Genomic DNA, 23,426 nt, shown 5'->3' with positions numbered 1-23,426 from the left:
GGGGTGATTTGAAGCCATATATTTGATCTATTAACCCAACAAAAAACCCTTTCACACATTTCTCCGAATTTTCTTTTTAGAAAAGAGATTGCTCTAATCTTTATCATTAATAAGGTTTTACTCTATGAGTAACGGCTAAAACTAGAGTGAGTTAGTCAATCAAGGTCTTTCGAATGCAGACGTTCTTTTCTTAATTACTCACCACTTTTCAAAGACTTTTCATGGTATTCTTTATAGGCCCAATGACCTTGAACACATTTGGATTTGTGCCATTAAACACCTGGCATACTCACAATATCGAGCATAATTGTAGCCATCATTAACATATATCGCTAATTAGTTTCGGTAGGAAAGAAAAACTAGAGCGATTGTAGACGGGAGCTAATTGTTGTGCATTAAATGCAATTAAAGTGGAAATACGCAACTTTACACCTGTGTATTTGAAACGACTTGACTTCGACTTTCGCTTTTCTAACGTCATGATCGTTGAATAAATGCTTCCTGAAATTTTGGGCTGAACGCTGGAACAGGTTTTTTGTTTTTGAATTATTTTTGTATTTTCACGCGAATACGATGGACACACGCCCCTTATCGCAAGTTATTGGCGAAGTTATGGGTGCATCCCAATAAATACCTCCCAAAAACGATGTGTCACTCTTAAGCGAACCGATTTGGATCTTCGGTAAAGTACCGAAGATTTAACTTTCGGATCGGATCGGTTGTTGTGTTGTGTTGCCAAGGTGAATAAACCGTCGACAACGTCATTATTGCATTAAAGGAATCTCTGAGTTTATAATGGATGGAAAGCAAATTGGTTGAGCAATCTCTCATACGTCCAATTGTATCCTATAAACACATTTCAATATATCATTGCAGACATTTGGGAAATTTCCGTTGAATGTGCACTTTTATTTATAGAGAATCGAGTACTCCATACCCTATAGACAAGGCCATTGGCCGATTGACAAATATGATGGTAATTTCGCTTTTCATTTCTTTCAACTTGGCCAACATAAAAAGGTGGCAATTATCGGAAGCTAGGCAAAGACGACCTACACCAACTTTTCTCGATATCACGTTTCAGTTGCGCAATTTACACAACAATTGGCCAAAGAATTATTCAATGAATTAGCATTTAATGCATACTTGATTGCAGCTAATGAGAGAGAAACCCCCACGGAAAATTGCTGGAGCCTCTGCGCATAATCATCAACTCGCGGCAATTACATTGAATTTATATTCCTACATAATTGTATTACATGAGCATATCAATTAGGCATGCCAATTACCTGCAATATCTCGCCCTTCTCTGGCATTTCTACCAGCAATTTGGATAATTCTCGGGATGAGTGGACCGGGGAAATCCCTTGCAGCCAAGGAACCCAGGTACTTTCGCCCAGTTCTAATTTACCGCTCAAACGACGAATCCACGAGAGAACCGGGGATCGTAATCGCTCGGGTCTCGAGCGGCAGCATTGTCTTTATGTAAGCGCCGTTCGGTTTCGGATTCTGAATTGCCGAGTCGCTTTTATAAAAGCAGCAACAACAGCGGCCGTTCATTCAGTTCGCCAGCAGATCATTCAGAATCATTGTCAAGTGCAAACTGCAACAGCTGTAGCAGCAGCAGCAGTAGCAACAGCAACAGTAGCAACAGGAACCGCAGCAACCAGCAACATCCACCTATTGCAACTGCAATCCGAGTCGCTAGCCAAGTCTTTTACAGTATAAACATCACACGAGAGCCAACAAAATGCTGGCCAGCGAGACTTTTCCCACACATCACTTCAAGGAATCTATATTTAAGCCCTACAGTACGACTAGTGGCGATGATTTGGCAGCCGTTAACCCATTAACGGCGTCCACGTCGTCACCGGCTGATTCCGCCTCCGCAGTTGCATTCGAGACGGCCAGCAAAATGTTGGCCACCAATGGTAACAACAATATCGCGAAGGATGATCAGCTATCCAGCTTTGTGGCCAGCCATCCGGCTGCCGAGTTCGAGGGATTCATCCGAGCCTGCGTCGATGAGATCATCAAACTGGCCGTCTTCCAGGGCACCAATCGTTCCTCCAAGGTCGTCGAATGGCACGAGCCGGCGGAGCTGCGTCAGCTCTTCGACTTCCAGCTGCGGGAGAAGGGTGAATCGCAGGACAAGCTGCGTGAGCTGCTGAGGGAGACGATCCGGTTCTCGGTCAAGACGGGCCATCCGTACTTCATCAACCAGCTGTACTCGGGCGTGGATCCGTACGCCCTGGTGGGCCAGTGGCTGACCGATGCCCTCAATCCCAGCGTCTACACCTACGAGGTGGCCCCGCTGTTCACCCTGATGGAGGAGCAGGTGCTGGCCGAGATGCGTCGCATCGTGGGCTTCCCCAATGGCGGCCAGGGCGATGGCATCTTCTGTCCTGGCGGCTCGATAGCCAACGGTTATGCAATCAGCTGCGCCCGCTACAAACAGTCGCCCGAGTCCAAGGTGAGTTCGATCGATCGAAGTGGTTTGCCGCCAATCCACACGGAAGTCCAATCCAATCCACTGCGAATGACTGCCAAGTGACGGGCGCCACACTGCTGGCAAAAAAGTTAGTCATGCCTGTGATATAAGCAAGTGAAACCGAAAGTTCTTATAATGATGATGAAAAAATAATTACAAAATACGACAGAGGTTTTTTTGGTTTACTAAAGTGTTGATTAAACTCAAGTGAAAGTGAAAGTCTAGAAAGGTTTAAGTACTCTTCGTTAAAACAACATTTACAAATAAAAAAAAAATAGTCTTCTAAAGTAATAGTGTCCATTGAATTTTTAAAATATTGGAAAATATCGAAGAAAAACCCTTGGTTGCTTAAAGAAACAAATAGTAAAACGAGAATATTAAAGAAAAACATCTATACCAACATATAACTTGGTTTAAAAAAATAAGTTATTAAGTTAACAATTATAAAAAGTGTATAATCTCGTTTTTATACAATTTTTTTGAAAATTTTAGAAATTTCTAGAAATAGTTTTAAAAAATACAAAAAATATATCAAATAATCTCAAATTTCTAGAAAAACAGACAAAAAATTAATATTTTTAAAATTTGTGGCTATAGTTTATAGGCTATACTAAAAAATATAATATCAAATGATATAAAATCTCTATAAAGGCAGTCAAAAAAATTATTATTTCAAACATTTATAGAAAAAGTGAAGAAAATATAACATCAAATAATATATAATCTCTATAAAGGCAGTCAAAACAATTATTATTTGAAACATTTATAGAAAAAGTTAAAAAAATATAACATCAAATAATATATAATCTCTATGAAGGCAGTCATAAAAATTATTATTTCAAAAATTTATAGAAAAAGTAAAAAAAAAATGTATTATCAACCAATCTCTAATCTCTAGAAAAACGGACTCTTCAACGCCAAACCCTTGATCATCTTTACTTCGGAGGATGCCCACTACTCGGTGGAGAAGCTGGCGATGTTTATGGGCTTCGGCAGCGAGCATGTGCGCAAGATAGCCACCAACGAGGTGGGCAAGATGCGGCTGAGCGACCTGGAGGATCAGGTGAAGCAGTGCCTGGAGAACAACTGGCAGCCCCTGATGGTCTCGGCCACAGCGGGAACCACTGTGCTGGGCGCCTTCGATGATCTGGCTGGGATCTCGGAGCTCTGCAAGAAGTACAACATGTGGATGCACGTGGATGCGGCCTGGGGTGGCGGGGCACTCATGTCCAAGAAGTATCGCCACCTGCTCAGCGGCATCGAAAGGTGAGTTTGATCCTAGAGGAGATATTTTAAAAAGAGATCTAAAGAGGCGATTTTTTTTAGGGCCGATTCGGTCACATGGAATCCGCACAAGCTGCTGGCCGCCTCGCAGCAATGCTCCACCTTTTTGACGCGCCACCAGCAGGTTCTGGCCCAGTGCCACTCGACGAATGCCACCTATCTGTTCCAGAAGGACAAGTTCTACGACACCTCTTTCGACACCGGCGACAAGCACATCCAGTGCGGCCGGCGGGCGGATGTTTTCAAGTTCTGGTTCATGTGGAAGGCCAAGGGCACCCAGGGATTGGAGGCACATGTCGAGCAGGTCTTTCGCATGTCGGAGTTCTTCACCGCCAAGGTGCGAGAGCGTCCGGGATTCGAGCTGGTCCTCGAGCGACCCGAATGCACCAACATCAGCTTCTGGTACGTGCCGCCCGGTCTGCGGCAAATGGAGCGCAACCGGGAGTTCTACGACCGCCTGCACAAGGTGGCGCCGAAGGTCAAGGAGGGCATGATCAAGAAGGGCTCCATGATGATCACCTATCAGCCGCTGCGACAGCTGCCCAACTTCTTCCGCCTGGTGCTGCAGAACTCCTGCCTGGATGAGTCCGACATGGTCTACTTCCTGGACGAGATCGAGTCGCTGGCCAGAGATTTGTAAACGGTAGCGCAGGCCTGTTATGAGGTTAAGTGTTGACAACATTCTCTATATCATATATCATCTAGTGTATGGTTAACTTTTCACGTTTGTATATTCTTTCGGATGTTAAGTATTACCTAAAACAAAAAAATACATATTTATAGGTCATTTGATTTAGATTAAATTGCTGTGTTTTATTTGGGAACAGGAAGAGAACTCATAGTTCAACAAATTAGCTTAACTATCAGATTAATCTCATGAGGTAGATGGTACCTACTAAAACTCTTAGAAAACGAATGAAATCTTAAGCTTTAAAAGTTAATATTTTACCTTAAGAGGAACTAGTAACCATACTTAACATAATCACATCCAAATCTCTTCTCTATTAACAAATAAAGCCAGCTAACTCTTTTTAATCCAATCCCACTGACTGACGTCATTGCCACCGGCCTTTTCGATCGCCTCCGCTACGCTTAAACTCTCCCCTGGTTGAATCCCATAGCCGATACGCAGGCCATGCGGATTCGACGGCGTCTTGCAGTCCATGGTGCACTCCTTGCGCAGCACAGTGTCCACTTCCACGGACGAAAAGAAGGCCACCGACATGGGCAGATCCTTGAGACCAATGCGGGAGACGCAAAAGGAGCGCGTCATTAGGTTGGTAATGTGCATGGCCAGCGCGGCCTTGGGCGACAGCTCCTCCTTGACCAGGTAGCGCAACTCATCATGGAAACTCAGGCAGAAACGAACGTGCGGTCCCATCAGCCATCGCATGCTGACCAGCATCAGATGAAGGAAGTCCACGGCTCCGCTTTGCACCACCCAGTTGATGCGAGTGGGCAGGAAGCGTTGCTCCTGCTCGCCACCGCCATCCGCCTCCAGTGCGCGACTCAGTCGTCCTCCGAGAAATGGTGTTTGCGGCTGTGGCCTCGTGGCAATCTCCTCCAGGCGATTGAACATGGCGCTCTCGGTGCCACCCTGCCAGTTGGGACGATGGAATACCTCGGACAGGCTGCGATTCCGTTGGATGGCCAGGCGAGAGGCCTCGTAGCTGCTGTAGCTGTAAGAGATTAGGTAGCGTTTTATATTTTATAACTTTAATCTCAGTTTAGATTAGAGCCCTGCATGAATGGATTCAATGAATTATTTTGAATTTTTTGTTTTATATGAATGAATTGGCTAGAATTTAATGAATTTGAATTTTGAGTTTAATAGAATTGAATGAATGAATGGCATGAATTCCGAAATTATTCAAACGACAATTTCTAACGAAGAATAAAGGGCCATAATTTTGTGATTAAATCTGCATGAATTTTATTTTCTAAGCAGTTAACATTGATTTGTTAAAAATTTTCCACTTTTTGTTCTCAAAAGAAAGCACAAAAAAAACTGGAAAATTCAAAAAATTCATAAAAATTATTCATTCAAACATTCAATTCGAAATGAATTAGAAAAACATTCAATTTTTTCCACATAGAATTAAATTAAAAAAATCAGAATTGAATGATTCACGCAGGGCTCTAGTTTAGATAGCTTTACTTACGCCCTGTCCTCCAGTTCGTCGTGAAACTCCTCTCGCAGCCGATACACCCGCTTGCCCTTGGTGATGGAGAACATTTTCATGGCCTTGGCCTTGGCCTCGGAAGCACTGAATGTGGGATTAAACTGGCGCAGCAGTGTCTCCGCAAACATTTGTCCAGCTCCGTAGATCCTTGCGTAGTTAATCACCTTGGCGTGATCCCTGGAAATTCCCACAGCCTTTGCGGTGATGGAGTGCATGTCGCTGCCATTGGACTTGCTGCCACTGAGAGTCATCCAACCGAGGGGCGTGGCCCCGTGCTCACCGCAGGCGTAGGCGTCGCCCAGCACGGAGGCGATCCACAGTTCCTGCGAGTCGACATCGGCACCAACCAGGCGGTAACCCGGCGGAGCCTGCACCATGGAGCGCAGCTCCGAGCCCAGACGATCCGGACGCGAATTAGAGGCCGTCATCCATGTGGGTTCCATGGCACGACGTGTCAGTGTTCCACAGGCCACAACCTGGGGACAAATGGCGCCGTAGGATATCAGCTGGGCATTTTCACCCCTGAGTTCCCCGGGCAACTGATGGGGATCTAACCAGACCACCATCTGACCCATGATCCTATCGCGATTGTTCCGCCAGTACGACATCATGCGAGCAATGTCGATGACGCGAGCGGCAGCCTGGCAAGCGGGATCTCCGCTGCTCAGCACGTTTTCGGAGAACTTGTTGAGGAAGTCCTTGGACAGAGGGTTGCCCACGCGAAAGGAGGGACCATTCTTGTGGGGCAGCTTGAGAAAGAAACAGCAATCCTCCAGGATCTTGTTGCACCAGACTCCAGAACCTAAAATATACAAAAATTAGAGATTTTACAGGTAACTTATATAAAACAAGAGAACACGCTATATTCGGGTTGGTGTCTCGACTATCTAATATCCGTCACTCAGCTAAAGGGAGTGCGAGGGAGATGGATAAATAAACAATTTTGATTGCGCATAACTTTTTAATGAATGTTCCGATTTGAAAAATGTCTTCTACATTTCGATAGGTATAAATATACACAACAAAATTGCATTTATACTTCCCGGAAATCTTTTAAAATCGTTAGTCGGCAATTGTGGGCGTTAGAGGGGGCGTGGCGCTTGGCTGAAATAAACTGGCGCTGCGTAGGAAGCCCAAAAATATTTGTGGAAAATCTAAACCTTCTAGCTTTTGTAGCTTCCGAGATCTCAGCGTTCATACGAACAGACAGACGGATACTTTATGGGGTCGAAAACGCTTCCTTCTAGATTTTACATACTTTTGCACGAATACAAAATACCCTTTTACTCTACGAATAACGGGTATAATTCGCTATATCACAGGTTATAGATTTCAAATACCAACCTTGGTACTGAGTTTCCAGGCGTTCCTGTTTCTGGGATAGCTTTTTGTAGCGTTCCCGCTTTCCCAGCTGCTGTTCCACCTGACCAGGCAGCATATCAAAGGCCAGGTCACTCTCCGCCTTCGAGGCGCTTAGCCGTGCAAATTCCGGCACTGGACAGCGCGCCAACAGTTCCTTCATGGGCAGTCGATCCACTCCCTCCGCATCGCTGCGAAAGGGAACCAGGAAGCCCCAGCCTTGTTCCCTCTCGTAGTGCAGTGGATATCCCTCCCAGCAGAGGGAGAGCAGCTTCGGGGCGATTTGCATCCCGGTGCTGATCTCACTGGCTCCCGGGGACCACGGGGAATCTTCCTCGTCCTCCAGGATTTCCTCTTCCTTTTTGCTCGGCGGCTTGCAGCATAGTTTGCGATACCACAGGGGATATCCGGGGAGCAGTGGTCTTCTGGCTGGGAGCAGTGACCGCTGATCGTAGAGGTGCTGGAACTTGGCCTGCAGACGACGCTGCTCCGGGGTAGTTCCATAATCCTGTTGCTCCTCCCTTGGCAAAGGCTTGCGCTTCGGCGGCTGCTTAAGCTTCAGTTCCTGAACGCTCCAATCCTCGTCCCAAAGCCAGAGATTCTTGCGATATTTATCTCCTAGCAACAAGGAGCAAGCTTCCTCGGCCCGGCGACCCAAATGATACTTTGCCTCGATGCTGAGATCCTCGTAGGTGAGCTGCGCCTCGCGAATATACCTCTCCCAGTTTGAATTCACGGGCAAATAGGCGGAGCCCATCTCCAACATGCCAGCCAGCGAAGCGGGATGTGGAAATCGCTCGGCATACAGGGGATACAGGACGCGCAGCACCCGATGGGTGGCCTCCACATCGCCGGCACAGTAGTTGGTCAGCGACTGGAAGCTCTGACGCACTTGCTCCAGCGTTCCCTCCACGAAAATGTTCCTCGGCTCCTTCGAAAGCGACTCTCCGCCGCAATACAAACGATGTACCTCCACTAAGCTATTAAGGGAACTTTGCTCCAGCCACCCCAGATCCTCGGGAGCCGGCTCCTTCTTGGACTTGAGCATGGCTCGCTGGTAGCTGGTCACTCCACTGACGCACATGTGCAGCGACATGGTGTCCACGAACCGGGTGCCCGTGTCCTCGATTAAATACTGCTCTTTCAGACGCGCCCGATCGTAGGATACATTGTGACCAACCACCAGACCGGGTCCATGGGTTCCCAGGGGTATCAGTTCATCGGTGGAGTAGTGAGGTCGCTCTGGGTTCTTGTCCACATCCAGGGGATCCACTATTGCCTCGCCTATGCGGTGTTTTGTGAGCTTTGGACTCACCCAGGAGTACCAGCGCTTGGTGCTGACAGCGGTGGCTAAAACCGGGGCCTGACCTTCCCTCACGCACACCTCCACATCGAAGATGAGTCCCTTTTCCAGCGGCTCAGCCACCGGAGTAGCTGTTCCATCTTTGGGATCGTAGGCCGTCCAGCCGGCAAAGAATTCCCATCGCTTGGGTCGCTTTGGAAGCTCCTGGCACTGGACCAGTGGCAGTAGGAGCTCCTCATATGGTTGCACTTGCTCCTGGGCAATGTTGTGGAAGTGCTCCTCAATATTCGCACCCCGCAAGGGAGGCAATTTCAGCTGGACATCGGGAACAGGCGAAGAGCTCTCGATATCAACGCCATGCCGGCGCAATTCATCCTTGTACGCCTTGGCGGCGGCCACCTGCTGCTCCGAAATGCGGCGGGGGGATTGGGGGAAGAGCTGCGAGTGCAGATTCTGCGAGATCATCTGCACCTTGACTAGATTCTCCGCATATTCCGATGGAGCCTCCACATTTGCCGGCTTCTCTGGTTTGTTTACCTTTGGAGGGGGCTTCACCCGGCGGTAGATCTTTAGGCTGCTGCTGGCATAGTGCTCCCGACCCACCTTGCTGGCGTACTTTCTAATCAGTTGGAGCTGCATCCTCAGTTTTGTGGAGTAAACATCCTTTCAAGCGACGAAGTCCAGCTGGCGGCCACTCACTCCTCCGAAAAACTGCCGGAAAGTTGGGTATTTTCTTGCGCCTGCGCGGCGGTCACATTGAAATGTTTTCAAAAAATATTTTCCGTTATTTTTGAGATCCTAAATATTTTATTCATTTAAATAAAACTTAATTAATCTTTAAAATATATGTTAAAATTAAAAAGTTTTTCAAAAAATATTTTCCGTTATAATTAAGTTATTTTTGAGATCTTTTTTATTTTATTCATTTCAATAAAACTTAATAGTTTTAAAAAAAAAATTTTAAATTAAAATTAAAATGTTTTCTAAAAATATTTTCCGTTATTTAAATAAAACTTAATAAATCTTTTCAAAAAATATTTTCCGTTATAATTGAGTTATTTTTGAAGTCCATTTTATTTATTTAAATAAAACTTAATAATTATTAAAAATATATGTAAAAACTTTTCTGAATCCGATTGTTCAGCCCTACAAAAATATCTTTGAAAATTAAAAAATATACAACCAGAAATCCATACTTAAAAATCGTTGCTTATTTTATAAAAGCTCTCTACTTGATTTTGCGTTATAATAAATTTATTTTTAAAGAATCGAAATACTTTTTTTTAGTGTAAATAAAACCTAATATTCTAAAAAAATAAGTAATATTTTATTTCTTCATCCTATTGTACATCCCTACAAAACTATATCTTTGAAAATTACAAAATCAACAACCAGAAACCCAGCACCCTTACTTACTAAATAAAATCCCTCCTTTTGATTTTGCGAATAAAAAACATTTTATTCAGTTTGCTATAAAGGTGAAACACTTTAAAACACACACACAGACTTTCGGAACCCTTTTTTGGAAGTAGGAGGGGGAAAAGAACAAACTCTTCGGTTAATTTATGTAAAAAGGCTTTCGCACGGTACAGAACAATGGGAAAGGCGATTTTGGAAAACATTTTGGCAAATACTGCGCTCCTGGCCAGGCCAACACACATCCGCTAACAGACAATAACACGTAACGCCGAACTTCTAGATCTGCAGGTTGCGCATGCCGCCGTTGATGCCGTTGCCCTGCTCCACATTCCAGATGACCAGCTGCCCGTCGACGCCCGAGGTGGACACCTTGGTGGCGCTGGCCTTGTCGCCCGCATACAGCCGCACATGGGTGATGGCGTTCTGGTGGATCGAATCGACCACCGTGTCCGTGTTCTCGGTGCGCATATTCCGATCCATCGACTGGAAGATCCTCATGGCGGTAATCCCGCTCGACTCCTTCTTCTGCGACTTGTCCAGCTTGCCGCTCAGCACCAGCTTTCCATCAGCAGTCAGGCTGTAGAGCAGCGGCACACAACTGTAGCCGGCCACCACGACGGATGTGGGCGAGACCCATTCGCAGGACAGGAAGGGCAGATAGCCGGTGCGGCAGCGAATCACCGTATTGCCATTGGTGGCATCGGCGATGCTTACACAGCTGTCGTGTCCCACCCAGCAGACCTTGTTGCCGTCGCTGGAGAAGCTCACGCTGTTGATCCAACCGCCGCCGGAGGTCTGCGAGTTCCTGAACTCGGCCATCAGCTGGCCGAGGGGCTTGCGATTGCCCCACGGCGTCGGCGTGGGCGGCTCCTCGATGTCCTTGATGAAGGCCGAGAATACGCGCACCTTGTAGTCCGTGGATCCGGCCAAGAGCAGCACATTGTTGGGATGCCAGTCCAGCGAGGTGACCGTCGAGCGGATAGGCTTCTTGATGTGCTTCGACACCCACCAGTCGTTCTCGGACTCGAAGTAGCAGACGGAGATTAGGCGGGCGCCGGAGCCCACGGCGAACTTGTTCTCCGCCGGCGACCACTTAACGCAGGTGGCCGCTCGGTTGATGCGCAGCAGCACCAGCGTCGGCTTCCACTTGCCATCCTCCGCCTGCGTCCAAACATAGGCGTTCCGGTCGGCGGCACAGCTCACAATCCGATTGGTGTTCTTGGCCCAGTCGATGCCCATGACGCGCAGATCGTGCTGGTTGAGCACGTCCGCCAGCTTCCAGTCGCTGCCCTCCCGGCTGTATATGTGGATCTCATGGTTGTTGGGCGATAAGGCAATCTCTGTGGGTTGAATGGTGGTTAGTTAAGTGGGTGAGTCACGGTTTTTGGTGATTAATAAGCGGGCACTTACGGGTACGGTCCTTGTTCCACGCGTGGCAGGTGATGGAGGCCAGCGAGGTGCCAAAGGTGTAGGTCTCGGCCATCTTGGTTGGGCTAAATGCGCTCTCGGAATGCTCTCGGCTTGCTCGTCCAACCACACACGTAGTTTCCTCGATTTGGATTTCGCCGGATATCGGATGCGCTGGGTCACCAAGTGGGCGTTGTTTCCGCTGGCTGCGCTTCGCTCTCGTTTTAATCGCGGACTCTGGGCCGTCTACACGATTAAGCTGGCGTTGCTGGGATGCTTTCTGGGTTTCCCTGGGCAGGAGGAGCAGAGCGTTGTGGAAAAAACTCTTTGGAAAAGTAGTGCATAAAATTAATCACCCGAAATTAGAGCTGGAACAAAAATCGATGTCGCGATTTGGTACCATCGATTATTACCAATCGATTTAATACTAAATATAATTAAATACTAGGCATATACCACAGCTGAGAGTTTGGCGCCCTTTCTCTGGTCTTACTAAACTGCGCTTGTAAACAAATGATTAGTTTAATAACAAATTGGCTGTTAATTTAGTTAATTTAATCAAAGGTTAAGTTAAGAAATTAATTGGTCTTCTTCCCTTTGACTTAGTATTTACCTACGGTCAAGGAATTCCACTCCAAATACCAAGTAACAAAGACTGGGCAATGGAGTCCATTTGTTCCTCCTTGGAGATGATGTTTCCCTGCCGTGAGGGTGCTATTTCCACCCTGGGTGAGCTGATAGGCGACTCCGGGGAGGCCTATCCCTCGGCCATTTACCTATTCGGACACAGTGGAACCGGCAAAACAGCGCTGACCAGAGCTTTTCTCAAGGAGTGCGAAAAGAGGCAGAAAGTCCGGACAGCCCACTTGAATGCCATCGAGTGCTACACCACCAAGATCATGCTGGAGATCCTGCTGGATTCGCTGGCGCCAGAACAAGGAGATTCCCTCAAGGCGGACAACATGCTGGATTTCGTGGAGCAACTGCGTCGCTGGCATGGAGATTACGGATTCCTCATCGCCGTGGATAATGCGGAACGCCTGCGAGACATGGATGCCAATGTGCTGCCCGTGCTCCTCCAGCTGCAGCAGCTCACTAGCCTCAATCTGTGCGTTATTCTGCTGTCCCAACTTCCCTTCGAGAAGTTTTACAACAAGACGGGTCTAAGTGAAGTCATTAGTCTTCATTTGCCGCAGTACAACAAGGCGGAAACGCAGCGCATCCTGGGTTCGGACTTTGTCCAGGTGCGCAGTCAACTGCTGGAGCAGTTTGAGCAGGATAATAAGCTCCTGGAGATCTGCAAGGAAGCCGTGACGGAGGAATTCTACAACAACTACCTTAATCTTTTTTTGAGCGTCTTTTACAAGGCCTGTCGCGATCTTCCGGAGCTCCAGTTAACCGCCAGGAAGTGCTTATCTATATACCTAGAGCCCGTACTCGATGGCACTGTGGAGGCCACGGATATCTCGAGACTCTGGAGACATATTGCTGGCCCTCTGCGATCCGCACTCACTCAGATTTACATGCGCATAGAGAAACCAACGGAGGAAAGTGAAGACTTTGCCGCTCTAGAGGATCAGAGTGTGCGCAAGCTGGCGCAGTCGCTGGAGCTTCCCTACTATGCCAAATACCTGCTGATTGCCGCCTTTCTGGCCAGCCACAATGCCGCCAATCAGGACAAGCGGTTATTCGTCAAGCATCATGGCAAACAGCGCAAGCGAATGCAGACAGTCAATGCGAGAGCCAAGGTGGGTTTAAAAAATTATTATCCGTTTTGTTTCTAACTTTATTAACCCCCTTTTAGACCTCCGACAAAATGTCCACCACGCTGGGACCGAAATCCTTCAGCATCGACCGCTTGCTGGCCATTTTCTACGCCATTCTCGAGGAGAAAGTGGGCCTGACCTGCAACCTCCTCTCGCAGATCTCAACGCTGGTGCACCTGAAGCTGCTCAGCTTCGTTTCCGGCGAACAGAACATCATGGACGGCTCAGCGCGACTGCAGTGCACCATTGGCCTGGAGTTTGTCCTGCAAATTGGCAAGGTGGTGGGCTTCAATGTTCGCCAGTATCTCTGCGACTTTATGTAGCTAGCCCGATTGTTTTCAGTTTTTAAATATATTTAATAAATAGTCCGGTACATCGCTTATGTGTATGGTCTCCGCCAGTCTGGTGTCCCGGCTGCGCAACTGCATCAGTCCGTTCTTCAGCGTTTTTTCATTCAAGACCAGGGTATACGGCACGCCCAGCATATCTGAATTCAGGAGATGTTCTGCCAGTTGTGAAGCATCCTTGGTCGTAGCAAATCCATCGCCCTGACAAAGTCGCAGTCCCGCGTGGTTAAGAACATGCTTTAGGTGCAGGCAAAGATCAGACAAGTCCTCCGACAGCTCGGAATCGCTTTCTACACAGGCAATTCCACATTGATAGGGCGCCAGGATGCGATGCAGCAGCAGGGATTGCTCATTTCGACCATGATCACAGCCATCCAAGAGAAGCGCTAAAAGATATAGGTTTTAGAAAGTGATTCTTTGTGAAACGTATCGAAATTTTCTTAATCGTCTCAAAGCGATATTTCATTTTTATCACGACATTTCACTATTCAAAAAGAATTTATAAAAATCCATTTGACAAGCGAAGATATGGCGACGCTTTTTTTTTTGTTTAAATAATTTATAACTTTAAATTACGTGGAGTATAAAATAAATAAAAATACTCAAAAACTATAATATTTGACAAGCTTTCATAGAAAAATAACACCCATAATATTTCATTCGCGGTTTTCTGCAAATCGGCATTTTTAATCCTTATAAAAAAATAGCATAATAAGGGCCGTTTTCTCGTCCGCCTGTTAAATTTAGAGTAGGATTAAAAGACGGGTTTTCCATACGATTTCAAGGTTTTAACCTTACTTTAAATTTAACAAACGGACGAGAAAACGGCCCTAAATCGGGTTTATTATAAAGAAACTTACCGCATGTGGCCGTTTCCAGCTCAATCACAGATCGAATGACAGTCGGTTGCACAGATTCCCCTGTTCGCGCATCGGGCAGCCGTAAATCTTTGTCATCTTCAATCCTCACCAGACTCAGTTGTTCTACGGTCACCTCGCCCGCTTCGCCGTAACTCGATCGAATGTCGATGGCTTGATAGTTTTTGGGATTGAGATCCTCCCACAAATCGCAGGGAACAATGCGGTAGCGACTGGGATTCGAGGAGAGCCGCATCCACCAGATTTTGCTCTCGCGCTGCATGTTGTAAAAGTGCTCCAGCGAGCGATGTGGTTCTACTAGGAAGTCGGTGATTAGGAGTAGTGAAGGTGATTTTATCCCAAAGATGGGATTGCTATTAAGAGAGGACGAAGTGGTGCTCAGGTGCTTGAGAAGAGTGGGACACTTAGCCTTGCGGGGATGATCTTTGAGGAGTTTTTGGAAATTTGCACGGAATTGCTGGCTTTGTGGGAAGGAAAAACGCTGCAGGTGGGATGCAGGAGAACTGGTTTCGCTGGTTTCCCCCAAATGAGCAGCCAGGGGACGCAGTCGAAGCCAGTGGTGTTGCAGCAGCCTGGCATATTCCCTTCCATGAGAGAGCAGCTCCAATGTGATGCCTTTCCCATCCTGGTTGCGAAAGAAGCCGGCGGAAGCCAGGGACTTGAAGCACCGCTGTAGCCGGCTCATTGCTCCAGCGGAATGTTGCCCGGCGGCGAGACGTAGTAGTCCTCGTCCGTCACCTTGGCGTTGCGGAGCACCTCCGCCCGGCAATCGCCCTCGGTCACCTGGTCGTTGCGTAACTGGAGCTGCTGAAGCTCCAGCACCGTGTACAGTGGACGCACGTGCTCCGTGTCGATGTGCGCTATCTTGTCCGCAAACTGAATGCTGCTCTTCAGGGTTTCCAATGCCCTTTCGCTGTCCAAATCCACCAGAGACAGCCGCTCCAGCAATTGTATGGTTTTCGTATCGATCTGGATTTCGGAGGAGCTGGTGTCGCGAAAGTCCGTGGCCACCGGCGTCTGCGGCACCTTGGTGGGATGCGTCAGCTGCTTAAAGTCCAATTTAATGGCCTTTTCATTCGCTTTTGTTGCAATTTTGCAATAAAGACGTTTACTCAACAGGCGCAACATTCTCACAGGGGGAAATTAGTGATGGAAAAAGGGTGAAGCTAAAGTAGCTAGATCTTATTATAAAGTAGCTAGTTTGGTTCGGTTTTATGAAGTACGCTTTTCTTATTTATAAATGCACTTTAAATTTAAGTCTAAAAAGAAAATCTGAGGTGAGTTTTAATTCATTATTAATATGTACTCAAAAAAAGAATAACTGTTAACAGTAACTGAGAATTTAAATCGAAATCGGAAAACTTATCGCTGCCTGTTATTTTCATTTAGTTCATCATTAATATGTAAATTCTTAATAAATATTTATTATTAAATATTACAACTTTTATATATTTTGAGTGCAAAATATAAATCTAGCTAGAAAATAGAATAGCTGCCAACACTAGCATACGACTTGAATCGAAACCGGCAGACTTATCGCTGGCTGTTATCGCCGGCTGTTATCGCTGCACTTCCATCACTGCTTCTCCGCGAGCGTTTTCGCTTTTCGGTGGTTTTATCTTTAATTTTACCAAAACAAAGCCGCAATGCCGTACGCCAACCAGCCGTCGGTGCAAATAACCGAGCTGACCGACGACAATGTGAAGTTCGTCCTGGAGGACACGGAGCTGAGCGTGGCGAACAGCCTGCGGCGCGTGTTCATAGCGGAGACGCCGACGCTGGCCATCGACTGGGTGCAACTGGAGGCCAACTCCACGGTGCTCTCGGATGAGTTCCTCGCGCACCGCATCGGCCTCATTCCGCTGATCTCGGACGATGTGGTGGAGCGACTGCAGTACACCCGCGACTGCATCTGCCTGGACTTCTGCCCCGAATGCAGTGTGGAGTTCACCCTGGACGTCAAGTGCAGCGAGGAGCAGACGCGCCACGTGACCACCGCCGATCTCAAGTCGAGCAATGCCAAGGTTCTGCCGGTGACGTCACGCAACCAGGGTGAGGAGGACAACGAGTACGGCGAGAGCAACGACGAGATCCTGATCATTAAGCTGCGTAAGGGACAGGAGCTGAAGCTGCGCGCCTACGCGAAGAAGGGATTCGGCAAGGAGCACGCCAAGTGGAATCCCACGGCGGGCGTGTGCTTCGAGTACGATCCGGACAACTCCATGCGACACACCTTGTACCCGAAACCCGACGAGTGGCCCAAGAGCGAGCACACCGAACTGGAGGATGATCAGTACGAGGCGCCCTACAATTGGGAGGCCAAGCCGAACAAATTCTTCTTCAACGTGGAATCCTCTGGCGCCCTGAAGCCCGAGAATATCGTGGTCATGGGCGTGCAGGTGCTGAAGAACAAACTGTCCAACCTGCAGACGCAGCTTAGCCACGAATCCCAGAACGATGCCCTGGCCGTTTGATATATAACAAGTTTATTTTTAGTTTATAAAAGATTGTCCGCCTAATCCTTGAACAAGCTGTCTATGTTAATGCCCACGCCCGCGTCCTTTTTCGCTTTGGGAGGGGCTGGAGAAGACGAGGACTTGGCCTGCTGGCTGCCCACAGCCTCCTTGAAGTCGCTGAGTAACTGGCTCTTGGACTCGGTGTCCAGTTCGGGCAGGGATTCCTCCGTGGAGGCCTCCAGCCGGGATTTTTGGCGCTGCTCGGCCAGAAGGTCCAGTGCTGTTTCGTAGATCTTTTGCTCATCCAGGGCTCCCTGTGCCTTCAGATCCTGGTAGATCTGGACAAACTGCTGCGATTGCGTGGTGCGTCGGTTATCAAACAGCGATATCGTTTCCTGGGGTTTATTTAGCTTGTGGAGTTTTCTGTCAAGATATGTAGAACTATAAGTAATTGTTTAATTCGGGTTTAGGTTGGTAACATACGCTCTTACGATATCCTCGGCATAGAATATGTTGCGCACTGGGATCTCGGGAGCGGGTCTGTCGAATCGGGGCTCCAGTTTTGGTGGAAAGGCGGCGTAAACATCGTACCAAATGGGTTTATCCTCCGTTTTCATGGCACCACCACGAAGCAAGCCCTGAACTCTGCAAAAAATCAAGGGTTTAGGATGGGGATGATAGTCTATATTTTGGATAGGTACCTGGTGAAGATGGTGCCGATTTTTTCGAGCCTACTTTGAGCCATTTTAATTAAGTTTTAATTGATTTTTAGGTAATTTTAATAAAAATACGATTACGACATGCGCTGCAGAATGGTTATCGATGAACAGCCGGTGGGTAATCGATAGCTTTAGAGTTGTCGCTGGGGGAATAACGAAATATATTCTTATTAGAATATTATATTATACAAATTTATATTGTTAGTCAATATATTAATTTTATAGTTATCCATATTTCTCTGAATATAATTAGTTTTCAGTCAATAAAGTTTAAAACAACTGCTACGCTCAAATTGAAAAAAGTTAGTATTTTTTCGTGCCTAAGGTATTTTTGTATTTGGCGTTTTGGCATTTTCTTGCAAGTTTAATGTACAGTGGTCACTCCAAAACAGAAAAATAAAACTAAAATTTAAATAATCTGTAATGTTTACTGTAACGTCAACATACAAGACCTACAAAAAATTCCTTGTAGATTAAAAATAAAAATTTGAATTAATTTTAAAATGTTCATTCATTTGAAGTAGCCAAAAATTCACCCTCTCAAGAGACCACTGTACTCGCTCTCTTCCACGGTTTGTTGTGCCTCATATCGAGCTACATACTTCTACACTCGGGCTGTATTTTCTGTTGGTTCCGTGGTAAATGTTCGAAAATCAAAGCTCTGCAATCGGAAAAAGCCAGAAAACACAACTAATTGAGAAACAAATCGAATGCAGTGAAAAATGGCATTTAATTGTGCACTTTAGTGTCGTAAACAAAAGTGTTTTGATTGTTTGTGCAGGTGTAAAATCGATCTAGTGAACTGAAAACTGCGACTCCGAAAACGGCCGAGTTAGCGCATTATTGCCCCGATTGTTGTTATTGGAAAATGTTGTTCGTTTGGGAAAATTGTGCCATCGCTTTTTCGTAGTGTGTGTGTGTGTGCGTGTCGAGTGTGTGTGCCAGTAAATTAAGTTAATTAAACAAATAAAAAACTAAGCTAACTCTTGATTTTGCCGCCCCCGCCATGAGTAACTACCATCCGCATTCGCATCCGCACGCGCTATCGCATCCGCATCCGCAGCAGGTCCCCAATCAGCTGCAGAATCCTCTTCAAAACCAGTTGCCGCCCCCGCAGCGTCATAACCATGCCACGCCCACCGCTGCAGTGGCCTCCGCCTCCGGAGCATCATCATCCGCATCATCCATCCTGGTGGCCCATCCTCCCCAGCCGCTAATCAGCAACTCGCTGGCCATCCGCCAGGAGATCCAGCGATTCGAGAGCGTCCACCCATCCATCTATGCCATATACGATCTGATCGATCTGCTGCCGTTGGCCGATGCCCAGATAGCCCAGTCCATAAGAGACCATGTCGTCTGCATTGAAGGTGAGTCTATAGTCTATAAGTCGAACTAGTTTTATGTTGTATAAGAGGTCTGATAGAATTAAATATTAAAGTTCTTATTGGGCATATAATATATCTGTTAGATATAGTTTCTCAGGTTTAATATTTATTGAAACACACTTCCCTGCAATCTTGTTCTTGTTTGTCCACCTGTTTATACTCTGGTTTTGCATACAATTCAAGCAGTATCGCTTTTTATTTAATGACAGTAAACAGTATATTATTTAATTATTTATACTATAAATTATACAACTTACTTACTCGTCGTATACATAAGTCACCATAAAAGTAATGGCAAATTTTTCACTAATAGTCTAAGTTCTAATTAAAAATCGTGGTTTTTCACCTGTTAATACTCAGTATTGCCATAAAATTTGCAATTTTACTTCTGCTTTTCAAGTATAAATTAATTAATATATTTCATTTTTTAATACATTTTAAGAAATAACAGTCCCCAAATGAAATAGTTTATTTAAAAGTTTTTTATCATTTGCCTTTAAGAAGATTTTTTAAAAATGTTTTTTGCTTCGTAGCTATTCATAATAATAGCGACTCATAACACACTCATGTAATGAATATTTTGTTTCAATCAATTTTAATAAACATAAATATTATTATGTTTATTAATAATATTTTTTGCAAGTTTATTAGCTTGTCTTGTGCATTTTACGAATCTATTGGAGTTTTAGAGGCGTTACCCTGAAAAACATTAGTGAATAAATTTGTTATAAACACACAGAGAAATGGGTTTCCCAGTCAGGAAATGGTATGAAATCATGACTTTGGGCGGACTGAGTGAACTCTTTGAATGTCATGTCGGCAGAAACGGATGGGAATATCCTTTGATTAAACATGTTTATCGCGGCAATTGTATCCACACCTTCATTGTTGTTCTTCGTTATCGCAAGCGTCTGGACTTGTGGTCGCCTTTGTTTGGAGTGCTTTATGCTAATCTCTGACCGAAAATCTATGAGGCAACCTCATCATCAACCCCCGTGCGAGTAGGATTATTGTTGCCAAAATGTCCATTCAAGCGAACCGGGGCCATTGAAAGTGGTGTCGTTGTTCTCTGTACTGTTCTGTTCTGTTCCTCGAAAGAAAGAGCTTCGCTTTTTGTTTAAAACAAGCTTTTCTGCCCAATTTTCAGCGTTTACGTGTGTACTGGGTTGTGTGTGTATGCGGGGCCTGAAATTTGATGCCCTCTTCCTCTTTGTGGCAGCCACCAAAACAGAAAACTGAAAAACTGAAAACAGAAAACCGTTCACGAAATCAAACCCGAAAACCGGTTCCGAAATGGTTTATTAGAAAATCTCTTGCAGAGGCAGCAACAACAGAAGGCTCACCGAAAATGTAAACAAAATTGTCAGAGGCAGAGGCCTCATGAATACACCAATGGAGCACTCTGTATATCGTGCAAACCAGATATGAAACCCGAGAATACGATCTCGTAAACCGTTTTGCACGCGACTTTCTTATTGGCATTGACCCGCAACACGGGCACGATCGGTAGAATAAATATATCCAACTATACTGAATGCCGAATACCGAATACCGATTCTAATTCGCTGTCAGCGTGATGAATGATGTTTTCGTTGGACTCCTATTGCCGTTTTCCCGTTCCAAATGCTTATTTATAGGTTTCGGTAACGGTGACCATTAAATCGAGAAGGTCAAAAGTATATCTATAGTCACTTGGAGATGAACAAAAATAAATAAAAGAAATTGGGTGCTCGCTGTTCGTTAACCCTTTCCGTTTGATGTCGCTTATATGGGTTATAAGGTATAAATAATTTTACAGCAGCTTACCATTAACAGATAAAAAGACTTAAGTGTGATAAACCTGAAAGAATAAAACTTGTTATCGTTTTTGGTCAAGAACTTGAACTAAAGAAACCATTAATATTTTTTGTTTGTGACTCATTTATATCTGTTCGAGTTTTAAACCACATTTAAATGCTTTAAATGTCAATGAACTTTTTTGCAAATCAAAGTGAGTTATTTTAATCGGGATTTTTGTAAAATTACATTTAAGAATTCTGCATATGTTTTTATTTTGATGTTTATAAACAAGAGGGTTAAGGTCTTTCTATTTTTACTCAAATTTCAGCAACAATAGCTGCTTAGATATTTGTGTAATCTATTGGCCATTGTATGTGGCTACATGTGCCATCTAAAATTAGCATATGAAGCTATAATTTGGGATCTATAAACAATAGACGGGGTGTGCATTAGGAATCTCTTTCGCCATTCATTCGTCTTTGACAGAACATAAATAGTAAATCGATTACACGATATCAGCATATCAATGGCAATATGACTACTACAAATTGATAATTGTATTGGGGGTTGGTGTTCAATAACCGCTGGACATAAATAACCTACCTGGAATGCTCGTTCGTTTGCTCGCGGTGTTTATACAAACACAAAGGCGTGTTGTCTGTTTGTTTGTAAATAGCCAAGTAATAGTCGTCGACCCTATATACTAGAAAACCAACAACTATAGTCCACTGAAATGCCGCTGGCGGTAGTGAAAAACAAATTTCCTCTCTTATCTCAAATGGCTTGCGCGACTCCCCATTAAAGCGATTGCAATTACCCTCAAACGAAGTTTTTGTTGGTCTACTCTTTCATAAAGTGGGTCCATTAATTCGTTTCCAAGATGACTCAACTGCAAATTCATTATATTTCGATTTAATATAAATTGTTATTATACTTAAACTTTTTGTAGAAGTTAATGGGAATTTCTAGCTGACACACATAGTTGTAATATTTTCGACCCAATTCTCAGGATGATTTCTTTCAACTAATTAGAGTTTAATTACTTTGCAACTTACAATACTTTTACCGGAAGAGTATTTTTTGAAAACTTTTTATCATATATTTTTTTGTGGCCATTAGGTCTCTTATCTTTCCATAACAATTAATTGAGTTGCCGTTGTCAATAAAGTCATTCATTAATATTGTTAAAGGTGTAAAAATTGCTTGCTTACTCAAAGATATTGCCGCAAAGATTCTTATCTTACTTTAAATAATCAAATATAGGTTATCAAAAACTTTTGTACCTGCCCTCCTATTTTAAATTGAACAATCTCATCTCAACTTGTGACCTCTTATCTGTCGGCGGTTTAGCTTGCTGTCTTTATTGCTGTTTCGCTGCGGGCAACGTTTGTTTATGTTCTTTTAATTGTAAAATAATATTGACAGACGGACTTTTGAGAGTACCGTTTGCCACTGTCATTGGCATATCACCTTTTTTTTATTTTTTATTTTTCGTATTTTTCGAATTGCCGTTTGATATGGCTTTTTGTCTGTGTCATTCGGAAGTGGAAATTGTTTGCGTCGATACGCTCGAGAGCGTGACATGGAGATGCCATTGGGGCCACAAATACATGTATTAACCCACACAAACATGCTGCCCGTACACTGGAGAAAATTTATAACCTGATTACTAAATCAATAATTAATATTACAAAAGTCTTGTATCAAATAGGTTAACAGTACTAAATGGGGGGTATATTAAACTCAAACTGAAATAACTCCAAAACAATACGTTCTAATATTTTTCTAAAGGTATAAATTTTTAGTTTAGCAGTAAAATATCTAGCTATTTTTTAAAACGAATGACTTGGAATATTTGCAAAACTAGATTCGTATTGAACTCTTTTAAATCTGTTAAAATGTTTAAATCTGGTACCCAAAAATTATTAAAATGTAAAAAGTAGTGGGTAAAACTATCGAATTTTTAAAATTTATTTTCTTCAGTGCACAAGAGCGGATTTTCAAATATCAACGACACATGTGCAACCGGCAGAGTGGAAGGCATGCGTGTCCGTCTGTCGTCTGCCCCCTCCACATTGCCATCCCCCGCTTTTCCCTCCTTTAACCCATCAAGTACCCAAGTAATGCAATTTGCTTTAAAAATATCTTGCACTTTGCTTGCATTTGCTATTTCAATTGGAATTGCACAACACCTTGTTGTTGCTGTTATTCCGCTAAATTATTTTCGTTCTCAATTGACAGCGAAAAGCTCGAACAAAAGAAATGCCAAATCGGAAGAGTTTTTGCGTTTTTGCAATTAAGTCATAATATCTCCCAATTTGGTTGTCGCTTCGAATGATTCACGAATTCGTGATGGGTGTATAGGAATATTTATCATTTTGTCATTGGACTGCAGGCGTCTCCCTTGTAATACAGTGGGTTTTAAAATGAATAAAGCACCTAAAATTATAAATAAAATAAATAAATATCAAAAGCCCTACACTTTCGTTTAGCCAAGATAATCTATGATAATTGTCAGCGGAAAACCGTTAAAGCCTGATATTTTTCTTTCCAAAAAAAAAGAAGGCCAAGAGAAAATTTAAATTTGGAAATTTAAGTGTGTCGATTCACCGTGGTTTGTGGGTTTGTCAATAAATTTGTTGCCTACGTT

The 23,426-nt window shown here is 44.5% G+C and overlaps 9 protein-coding genes across 9 annotated transcripts in view; 4 read left to right on the top strand and 5 right to left on the bottom strand.

The window, feature by feature from the left end:
- The first annotated feature begins 1,550 nt into the window (after positions 1-1,550).
- b (glutamate decarboxylase-like protein black) lies at positions 1,551-4,578 on the top strand. Its single transcript, XM_017159229.2, has 3 exons — positions 1,551-2,473; positions 3,390-3,757; positions 3,818-4,578. The coding sequence occupies exons 1-3, from the start codon at positions 1,751-1,753 to the stop codon at positions 4,413-4,415; spliced, it is 1,689 nt and encodes a 562-aa protein (XP_017014718.1). The 5' UTR covers positions 1,551-1,750; the 3' UTR covers positions 4,416-4,578.
- Positions 4,563-9,319, bottom strand: PolG1 (DNA polymerase gamma, catalytic subunit tam). The gene is made up of 3 exons (XM_017159228.3): positions 7,303-9,319; positions 5,938-6,760; positions 4,563-5,454 (listed from the first exon to the last, which is right to left on the bottom strand). Exons 1-3 carry the CDS (start codon positions 9,257-9,259, stop codon positions 4,797-4,799), a joined length of 3,438 nt encoding a protein of 1,145 aa, XP_017014717.2. The 5' UTR covers positions 9,260-9,319; the 3' UTR covers positions 4,563-4,796.
- Positions 9,320-10,052: 733 nt separating this feature from the next.
- Arpc1 (Actin-related protein 2/3 complex, subunit 1A) lies at positions 10,053-11,842 on the bottom strand. Its single transcript, XM_070214557.1, has 3 exons — positions 11,803-11,842; positions 11,450-11,736; positions 10,053-11,379 (listed from the first exon to the last, which is right to left on the bottom strand). Exons 2-3 carry the CDS (start codon positions 11,520-11,522, stop codon positions 10,316-10,318), a joined length of 1,137 nt encoding a protein of 378 aa, XP_070070658.1. The 5' UTR covers positions 11,523-11,736; positions 11,803-11,842; the 3' UTR covers positions 10,053-10,315.
- A 73-nt stretch (positions 11,843-11,915) lies between these two features.
- On the top strand, positions 11,916-13,594 carry Orc5 (origin recognition complex subunit 5). The gene is made up of 2 exons (XM_017159233.3): positions 11,916-13,194; positions 13,251-13,594. Exons 1-2 carry the CDS (start codon positions 12,109-12,111, stop codon positions 13,533-13,535), a joined length of 1,371 nt encoding a protein of 456 aa, XP_017014722.2. The 5' UTR covers positions 11,916-12,108; the 3' UTR covers positions 13,536-13,594.
- Positions 13,551-15,122, bottom strand: PolG2 (DNA polymerase subunit gamma-2, mitochondrial). The gene is made up of 2 exons (XM_017159234.2): positions 14,420-15,122; positions 13,551-13,945 (listed from the first exon to the last, which is right to left on the bottom strand). The coding sequence occupies exons 1-2, from the start codon at positions 15,120-15,122 to the stop codon at positions 13,551-13,553; spliced, it is 1,098 nt and encodes a 365-aa protein (XP_017014723.2).
- On the bottom strand, positions 15,119-15,595 carry GatC (glutamyl-tRNA(Gln) amidotransferase subunit C, mitochondrial). Its single transcript, XM_017159235.3, has one exon. It carries the CDS (start codon positions 15,563-15,565, stop codon positions 15,119-15,121), a length of 447 nt encoding a protein of 148 aa, XP_017014724.2. The 5' UTR covers positions 15,566-15,595.
- Positions 15,596-15,994: 399 nt separating this feature from the next.
- Polr2C (RNA polymerase III subunit RpII33) lies at positions 15,995-16,987 on the top strand. Its single transcript, XM_017159253.3, has one exon. It carries the CDS (start codon positions 16,084-16,086, stop codon positions 16,909-16,911), a length of 828 nt encoding a protein of 275 aa, XP_017014742.1. The 5' UTR covers positions 15,995-16,083; the 3' UTR covers positions 16,912-16,987.
- mRpS23 (mitochondrial ribosomal protein S23) lies at positions 16,907-17,755 on the bottom strand. Its single transcript, XM_017159254.3, has 3 exons — positions 17,595-17,755; positions 17,377-17,538; positions 16,907-17,316 (listed from the first exon to the last, which is right to left on the bottom strand). The coding sequence occupies exons 1-3, from the start codon at positions 17,636-17,638 to the stop codon at positions 16,953-16,955; spliced, it is 570 nt and encodes a 189-aa protein (XP_017014743.2). The 5' UTR covers positions 17,639-17,755; the 3' UTR covers positions 16,907-16,952.
- A 447-nt stretch (positions 17,756-18,202) lies between these two features.
- The window catches only part of CenG1A (Centaurin gamma 1A), a 58,843-nt gene continuing 53,619 nt past the window's right edge, over positions 18,203-23,426 (top strand). The window contains exon 1 of the mRNA XM_017159189.3: positions 18,203-18,979. Within this exon, the coding sequence (XP_017014678.2) occupies positions 18,619-18,979 (361 nt within the window). The 5' untranslated portion in view covers positions 18,203-18,618. The remainder of the gene's footprint in view (positions 18,980-23,426) is intronic.

The sequence above is a fragment of the Drosophila takahashii genome, chromosome 2L (assembly GCF_030179915.1).
Source record: "Drosophila takahashii strain IR98-3 E-12201 chromosome 2L, DtakHiC1v2, whole genome shotgun sequence".
In the NCBI taxonomy this organism is placed as follows: Eukaryota; Metazoa; Arthropoda; class Insecta; order Diptera; family Drosophilidae; genus Drosophila; species Drosophila takahashii.
The sequence above is the reverse complement of the archived record's forward strand: the minus strand, read 5'-3'. Positions and strand labels throughout refer to the sequence as shown.